The following is an 8,997-nucleotide window of genomic DNA, read 5'->3' on the forward strand; positions in this document are numbered from 1 at the left end:
TGAGACGAGGAAGAAGAAGAAGTAGAACAGTGGTAAGAAATTTGGTTCAGGAAAGAAGAAGAAAGAGGAGTGTTGTTTTGTTTGTTTTTAGGCGGGCGAATGGCATTTTGGTTTGGAATAGTGAAAAGTTCAAGATTCAATCAGCCATACTTATCTTATTCCAAGACTTCGTTGGTGTGGTGCATTTTGAAGACCTAAAATTGTATCACCACTCCGGACTGACAAATTATGTATCACCATTTACTCCACTTGAATACTTGATCACCATTTATTTTCGTGACACCGGCAGAAAGTTGCACACAAAATCCATTATCATTTTTACTCTCTCAACAAACGCTTCATTGTTTGTCGCTAACTTGTCCATGAAAGGAAACACAATTCAACCAATCAATTCATTATTGTCTGCAACTCAATGATATTACATCATCATAGACTCATAAATTTCTATACACTTTTAAAACAATCGAACTTGCCCAAAACGTGCTTGATCAAATGTCACAACCAGATCCGGCGCTTCTTGCTTAGGATAAAATTGGTATTTCAAAGATAAGAAAATGCACATGAATAAGTCGCACACAAGGTCCAAGGACATTTTTGGCAAAAATAAAATGGGGGTAAGTTAGAAGTATTAACAAGTTAGGGGACATAGCTACATCACTGATTCATTTAGGGGGTAAACTCAAAACCCCATTATAAAAAGTCAACCCATTGATTTTGATGGAAACTCAGTTTTCATCACAGAAGCCAGATTTACTCGGTTTTTCTCTTATTTTGGTTGGCTGCAAATCTAAATTACGTAGTCCAACTCCATAGTCAAAAAACCGAAATGTGTCGTGGACCGTGGTAATATTTGTGGGACCTACTGCTCGTCACTTCACTTTACTCTTCAAAAGAGAGGAAAGAGAGGAAAAAAGTGGGTTGACACTTAAAATTAGAAACAGCCGTTACTTCTTCTTTGTTGCCCTAATTTTTACTTTGATTTTCCCTGGAAATGCACCTTCACTTCCAAACACTTATATTCATCTACAATATCTTAGCTCCGGTGGTAAAAAAAACTAATTGTAGTGATCATTTCACCTTCCAATCGAGTTTTTTCTTGGAGATTCTGATGTTGAATTAGTGTTCTTGAGAGGATTCATGAATTTGGTTCCAATTCAAAGAATGGAAAATGGATTAAATTCATTGTTTAATGATGTAAACTTACAGTTCAATTGTTCTACTACACCAACTACAGCTGCTACTTCTCAAGAAATACCACAACGAAGAACTGAAGCTGTTGATGATGGTAACAAAACCAGAGGATTGAATAATTTTATTGATGAAAAAATCGAAAAAGAACCTTTTTTTCGAACTCAGAGTATGGAGTTTCGTCCAAGTGTTTATGATAATTCGAATGATGGTTCAGAAGATGATGATGATGATGATGATGAAGATGAGGATGAAGGGGATGGTGAAATTGAGGGTTTGGTAGTAGAGGAGGAGGATGATAAGAAGAAGATGAATAATAATAGTAGTGGTAGTGTAGATAGTAGTTCAGAGAAGATATGTAATGAGAGGAGTAATTTACAAGAACACCATTCCTTTTTTGGTAATTTAGGGTTAAGTAAAGGAATGTTGGTGAAAGATCATATTCAGAGTGGGAATAATACTAGAGGAAGTTGTTCAAGTGAAGAACAACATCAACATCAAGGAAGGGTTGGCGGCGTATACGATAATGCAATTACGATTGCGGTACCTGATAATTACTATTCACAATTTATACAGGGAACAGAAGGTGGGAATATGGTTCATAAGGTTACAGAAGGAGGAGAAAATGGTTGTGGGTTTAGTGGTAGAAATGATGTTTCTATGTCAAAAGAATCAGGGGAGTCTTTAAGGGTGATTCTTTCGGATCCTTTGATGTAAGTGCTTGTATGATGTTCATTTATACTTTACGCAACAAGGCACTCATTTTCTAGATTTTTGCCGTGTTAACTTGATGCACAAATGTTCGGACACTTACGGGTACTTATGGCATTTCAGCATGTATTTGCAGAGAATAATTCCAGATGTTGTTTGTGTGTATAATTTAGTTGTACATCGGCATAATTTATCATTCTAGGTTGATGCCTTATGCTCGATCCAAGTAGTACATGTAAAAAACAGATCTGAGTTGTCTGGCGCATTGTATAGGTTTTGGATGCTGGCACATGTACCCTTATCATTTTTGCTTAGTTATATAAGTACCTCCTTGTGAATCAGAGAAATTTTGCACGGTAGTTGCCAGAACGAAGAACTTTTAAGGAGCTTTTCTAGCAGCATATCTGAATCTAGCTATTCAGTTTAATAATCATGGTACTAATAGCTTGTCTGCATTCTGTTTATGTAGTGGAACCCTGATGGATGATGCGGTGATATTGCCTTGTGGACACTCATTTGGAAGCGGTGGCATGCAGCATGTTATTAGAACGGTGAGTTCTGTCATCAAGGATTATTTTGTCAAACCGACTGCACCTTGGGATATAATCTTTTGATATTAAGGGAAGATATATTTACACTGCTTTCTCAAACCTGAAGATTTGGCTGCTCTGAAATGGCATGGATGATATGTTTTGCCAAATATTGCTATTGCTATGTGGGACATTCTTTCCCTTGTGAAGATTCATGAATTCTTGTGCCCCGCCTAGGACAGGGTGATCTACAGACAGAATATTGGCCTATTTAGACACTTCCTGCTGCTAGATTCGAGAATTTCATAGTTGTAGCTTCATGTCACGTGATGTATAAGACCAGCTTAGGTTTGAACTTCATACCCAAAATCAGCTCGGTAAAACAAAAATAATTAGAGGTTTTGGGTTCTTAAGGCCTTGAAGGGAATAATACCTTTTAATGTATGGCTACAAATCAACGATCTGTCTATTTCTCATTGTGGAGATTTGGATTATTAAAAAAAGATTGAAATAAAGTAGAGCTCATATTACATATACGTTTATTATTTAGATCGTAGTTATAAGTTAGCCAAGTCTGGAATTAGTTCTCTTCCAAGTCCTGTGTTCTACTTAGGGTGTTCTGTTGGACTGCTTTCTGTTGTTTTGATATGTTCATCTGCTTCCATGCAGAAATCTTGCTACACTTGTTCACAATCAGTTTCTGAAGAATCTGTGGCACAAAACCTGTGTAAGTAACCATTTGAAACATTGTTTCTGCAGTGATACTTTAAATCTGCCTTGCTTGCTTTTTTGACACTGTTGTATGGCATAAGTTGCAGACATTTTATAACTAGGTATAACTTTGCTTTTCACCCAAACATTTATAAAGTTGTAACAACAAATACAACTCATTCTAAACATAACTTTCCGGTTTGTCCATAGCTCTCCGTTCTGCAGTCCAGGCATTTCGCCGGGAAGAAGAGTTGCAATCTCAACGGGCATCCAAAAGAAGAAGAGAAAGATTTGAACAGGTTTCTCTTTTGTTCGTGATTCTGTACCTGCCGCACTGATATTCTGCTTAGCGTGTTTTCATGTATGGTACTTCCAGTTATTCTTCAGTTTCCTCATGTATGCAGAACAAGTGTAATAACCATGATCCATTTTCCATGGAAAGAATGGACAATTCAAGGGGTAAAGGTGTTCAGTTTCCTTTTGCTGTCACTGACCGGGTTGTGATCAAGGTATTATATAGAGAAGTATTTGCCTCCATGATAGTTTTTCACTAATATCATTTAGTAATGGTAACCTAACACAATAAAATGCAGGGGAACAAGAGAGTCCCATTACGCTTTGTTGGACGCGAAGCTGTTGTAACAACTCAATGCTTGAACGGATGGTTAGTTCTCTCTAATCTGTGCATGGCATATGTGCCAACATACATTATTCTATTTTTGATTGAAGCATATGTGCAAACTTTATACTAAATACTAAAAGAATTAATTACATATATAGGGTATAGTTATAGTCGGGAAATACCATGGGATCTGAAGTTTTTTCTTGTTGATGGAATACAACCATTCAAAAAACATAGAGCTAACCCAGCTAATTTTTGTGGTGTAGTGATTGAATAAAGAAAATGTCTTGGTCTTACTTTTTTTTTCCTGTGCTCCTCTCTGAATCCGATGTACTAATACTAGTTTAATTTGATTTCAAAATAATATGAAAGAACGAGAGATACTAGTTTGCTTTTGGTTTGATTTGTGTCTTCCTCTAACAGGTACGTGGTGAAGACTGTGGACAACGCGGAGAGTGTCAAGTTGCAATATCGTTCGTTAGCTAGGGTATCTGATAACCCGTCCTCACACATACTATCAATTAAAGCTGCTCCAAGTTGGCTCTAGACTCGTGGTTCTTTAAAAAATTGAATGTGAGGTATGTGCACAATTCAGGCAGTGTCGAGTTGCAGTATGATTCCTTAGCTCTGGCTTGTCGTAATCCCATCTGCAAGCATAGTATCAAGTAGAGCTACTCCAAGCTGGCTCATGATGGAACTCTCTACAAATCTCGAATTTTGAGAGCATGAAAATTTGATTTCATCAGAAGTATTTCTCCACTTACTAGCAAAGTCTGTAGTGTTAGGGTTGCATATATTGTACGAAACTCCAATTGGATCTTAATATAAGATATATTTGTTCGAGAGTCCAAAATTGAGTATGTTGTAGTCAGTGTAATCTATGGAGCTCGAGGATATATGATGTATTATTGCTTATCTATTATAGTTTGGTCTACTGCTGCTGCTCTCAGCTGTGCTGATATTTTGTCTGTAAGATTCAACTTTTCTTTGCCCATTAATGCGATATTATGGATTTACCTGTAAATTGTTCCCGTTCTAATCGTGTACTTAGCTCAGACAAAGAAAATCGGACACCAGAAGCACAGTGAACCTTCATTGTATAAAAATCTATGCTGCCCAACAATGGTTATGGGTAAATTACAAAACATGCACCATGAAAACCATTCACAGTTTCAGCCAATTAGTGGAATCATCATTGCTGAACTTGCAGTCAGCTTAACTTCTAACCTGCTTTGCACCGTTTTGCTTTATTCTTTTCCTACTGGGGAGAAGTCTTGAGGTGAAAATGTGAACAATTAGAACTGATCCAACAAAACTTGTACACTATTCTGACAGATTAAAGATTTTCACAACTTAGAGAGGAATAAGATAAAATATTACAAAAAGAGCAAAAGAATTAGTGTTCCCTGTAATGATGAAGTGCCAAATTATTCAAAAATACAAGAAGTTGATTAAGGCCAACTGTTCAGAAAAGAACAGAACACAGGAGGTGATTAAGGCAATGAAAGATGACTAGATGAGGTTCCCAAAAAGTTTAAAAGTGGTTAAAGTGAGTGTACATAATAGACTAGCTTAACGACAGAACACATTTCCCTTGGCCATGACTAAGTTGCATGTAGAGTAAATGGAAGCTGCAGCTGCCATGACAGATAGCTCTTTATCTGGTTTCGATCCTTTCTTTAACCTGCATTTAGCAAATGAAGAGAAAATTCAGTTATCAGATTTAGTTTTATCTGAACACAGTAAATAACAAGAAAAGAAAACGTATCTATATCATGTTTATGGAGCAGCAGCTCCCAAGAACGAAATATAAGTGTCATGTCTAAAGAAACAGTTATGAACCTGGAATCATCTTCTGATTTCTGTAGCTGAAAGTCATGCCAATTCACACATTGCAGACCCCACTCACAATGCAATTGCATCTCCTTTACTTGGTTCAACCAGCGTTCCTGAAATAAAAGTTCAGGAGGACGGTAAGAAAGTCTTCGAAACCACAGTATGCTAAGGCAACTCAATTCAAAATTACTTGGATAGCCTATTGAAATATGGTGGCTCAACATATTTGGGAATTCTACAGTAGCTTAAGCTTCAACCGCGTAGCTTTTATGGTACCAGAAGAAATCAAATACACGGTACTGGAAGTGTCTTATTTCATCTTCAAAGGAAAGAAAAAAAAAACCCGGTTTTTCTGTATACCCACAAGCCACAACTAACATTGCAGAAAACCTAAAATGCTGTTGATGGGACTTAAATCAGATGCCCATGGTGATGATAAGTTACTAAGAATTCTATATCCCAACCAATCACAGTGCAAGAGCTATTAAGTTAATATGTGGGTCAAAAAAATCTAACTCAGTTTTGCCATCTGTAAACATATATCATGTTTACCATATAACTAAACACTTTTCTGCTTAAGAATAAAATGGTAACTCACCAGCTGTTTGCCCTCTTCGTAAAGTTGTTTTTCCATCTGATCAAAAACCCCAGACCACCTTGATCGATGTATGTCTTTAACTCTAGCATAATGATGTTCATTGGTAGATGATGATTGGCTACAAATAATGCTATTTTCTTGCTCATTTGGAAACTCTCTTGAGACCAACAGAGGTAGTTCAATTTGAATTACAGATTGAAGTCTCTTTTTACTACGTTCAATTGCTGCACATGAAAAGAAAAACATCAGAATGTTTATAAATATAACAAAGCCTTTTTTTTATCCTTGCTGAAATGTAGAAAGTTGGAGGGGGGAAATGAAGAGCCAATCAGTGATTATTACCCGCATGACGCCCTCGAAAGTCTTGATAAAGAAGTTCCAACCATTGCGAAGCCACAGTAGCAGCTAACAGATAAAGGCATAACACAAATAAGCTCAAAGAGTTCAATCATTCAATTCTCTGATTGTCTACTAACATTATATTACTCTTTCAATTGAGATTGTCTTTATAACATCTCTACCCAATTATAAAATATAGTGTTTACCTACTATATGATTTAAGACTAACCAATAACCTAAATTGAAGAAAAGAAACTGGTGTAAAGGCAAGAAGAGTATGTTTCAGTTGAAACTGACCTTTTATGGAGAGAGATGATATGCTTGTTTTGCTTGCTGACTCTTCAATGTTCGGGCTACTGTATTCTGGTGGCATGGAAGGAGACAACTTAACTGCATATATGTCATCTTCAGAACCTGAGGTGAAATATGAAGCGCCAGATGTATCACTGCAGACCTTTTTATATGCAACGTAAATAGCATCCTTAGAACTTCCATTAAAAGTATGTGCAAGTTCATCTTCGACGGAAAGACTAAAACTAGGAACTCCTAGATCTTGAAAATTGGCAAGGCTATCCATGTGATTGTTACCATCCTTAGTTTCTCTCATTAATTCAGCCCCTGTAGTCTTCCTACTATTTTGAATTTTTTCAGACCTAACCAAGGCTTCGATTATAGTGTGCACCTGCTTACTGTTTCTCACATGAGTTATAATGCCAGGATTCAACCCATTAAGCAATCCACTTGGAGCTGCAACCTTGGTAAACCTGTTAATCTCTTCTTTCTTAGCAATCTCCATTCTTTTCTTCATTGCATCACTGCTTTTAGTGCATTTAGTAGTTCTCATACTAACACTTTTCACATTGGTAGTTTTCATATTCACACTTTTCACATTAGTACTTTTAATTTCTTTAATATTATTAGTTTTCTTTACATGCCGCTTAGGAGGAGGTACAGCTACAGGTGCAGTTGTTGACGTCGACGAGAGGAACCCATTTTGCTTCATCTCTTTCCACCTTCTAAGTGATTCATTCTCCTCTATAGGACCAGTCGAACTCCCACACTCAGAATCCTCCCTAGGTTTAAGCTGATTACGAACAAAAATGGATGGTTGAAAAGGGTTTTTAGGTACAACCTTAGAAACATTTCCCACTTGAGACCCGATGTCCAAATCTTTGATTTGCTTATTGCTGCTGCTACTACCATCTACACGTAAAGCTACATTTTTGGGAGATGGTATTTCGGGCTCTTCCATTGTAAGATCAATAAATTTTGGGATCTCCTTAGTTTTGGGTACCACTACCACCTCTTCTTTACGAGTAGACTGAGATTGATTCTTAGCGTTTTTGCTTATTGAGGTTTTATCTGGACAGTGAGTTCCACTTCCTAGAACAAAGTAAAAAAGACCAATTCATCCTATCATTCATCTGGAAGGAAAAAAAAGCTAGGGTTTGGAAATCAAAGTGTAAAATTACCTTGTGATTGTAAAATTGACTCGATATCACGCATTTTGATTCTCTTACTATCATGACCGTGGTCTATATTCTCTCCCGCTATATCTTCGCTACCCGGAAATTTTCGCTTCTCTTCTCCCAACTATAGCAGACAAAATAAAATCAGATAATCAGATAAATAAATACATTAAAAAGACGGCAAAAAACAAATCTAACTGAAAAAAAAGATTTACACACCTTGGAATCAGATCTAGGGCTATCGGAGGACGGATCTGCGTTAACTCTCTTATTATTATCCATTTTTCTTAATCTCATCAAAGGTGAAACATAGAGTGAAAAAGATTTTTTGAAATGAAATGCAAAAAAAAAAAAAAAAATCAACTGAGAAAGGGATTTATTGATTAGGGTTAGGGTTTTGTTTAACTTTTTTGTTTGAGCAAGGAAGGGTTTGGGTTTTTTTGTTTCTGAAAGTATCAGTTTTTTTTTCTCTTTCTGGTTTTGTTTTTTCACTCTCTGTAGACTAGAGTGTAGATTCAAAATGTATATATATGAGTCAGAAATCACACTGGATCTGTTTTGAAGGGATTTAAAATTATTAATTCAAATTCAAATTTGGAGCGATTTTCATTTCCGAATACCGCTTCTTTTTATTCAGGTACCTTATCTTGCCGCCATAGGGAATACAACTGGTTCACGATATATCAACCCAAAAGTTATCTTTATTATTATATCAGCCCCGGGGTAAAGCTGAGCTAGCGGGTGGGCATCGGGCACTCGATAATTTATGTTTTTAAGCATGTATTGGCCAACTAATTGATTTTTGTTCTCTCTGTGTACACATAATCCCACCACCGTACTGCCCAAGAATACTAGCAGACCGAAGGAAAACGAGCTCTGCAACTCGGAGAAAACGTTTTAACCAGTTCATCTTCAAAATCCCAACTCAACAACCTAATTTCTAATCTTCTTCAATGATTACACCTTCTTCTACCAGCTAAACCAATTATCCAC

General features: G+C 36.6%; 2 protein-coding genes across 2 annotated transcripts; one reads left to right on the top strand and one right to left on the bottom strand.

Moving 5' to 3' along the window:
- Positions 1–662: 662 nt before the first annotated feature.
- LOC113308211 (U-box domain-containing protein 62-like) lies at positions 663–4,783 on the top strand. Its single transcript, XM_026556689.1, has 7 exons — positions 663–1,901; positions 2,369–2,450; positions 3,099–3,156; positions 3,351–3,439; positions 3,545–3,649; positions 3,734–3,804; positions 4,186–4,783. The coding sequence occupies exons 1-7, from the start codon at positions 1,138–1,140 to the stop codon at positions 4,307–4,309; spliced, it is 1,293 nt and encodes a 430-aa protein (XP_026412474.1). The 5' UTR covers positions 663–1,137; the 3' UTR covers positions 4,310–4,783.
- A 375-nt stretch (positions 4,784–5,158) lies between these two features.
- On the bottom strand, positions 5,159–8,628 carry LOC113308888. Its single transcript, XM_026557343.1, has 7 exons — positions 8,224–8,628; positions 8,008–8,128; positions 6,833–7,918; positions 6,539–6,601; positions 6,197–6,420; positions 5,605–5,711; positions 5,159–5,446 (listed from the first exon to the last, which is right to left on the bottom strand). Exons 1-7 carry the CDS (start codon positions 8,299–8,301, stop codon positions 5,335–5,337), a joined length of 1,791 nt encoding a protein of 596 aa, XP_026413128.1. The 5' UTR covers positions 8,302–8,628; the 3' UTR covers positions 5,159–5,334.
- Between the last annotated feature and the right edge of the window lie 369 nt (positions 8,629–8,997).

The sequence above is a fragment of the Papaver somniferum genome, chromosome 9 (genome assembly GCF_003573695.1).
Source record: "Papaver somniferum cultivar HN1 chromosome 9, ASM357369v1, whole genome shotgun sequence".
Classification (NCBI taxonomy): domain Eukaryota; kingdom Viridiplantae; phylum Streptophyta; class Magnoliopsida; order Ranunculales; family Papaveraceae; genus Papaver; species Papaver somniferum.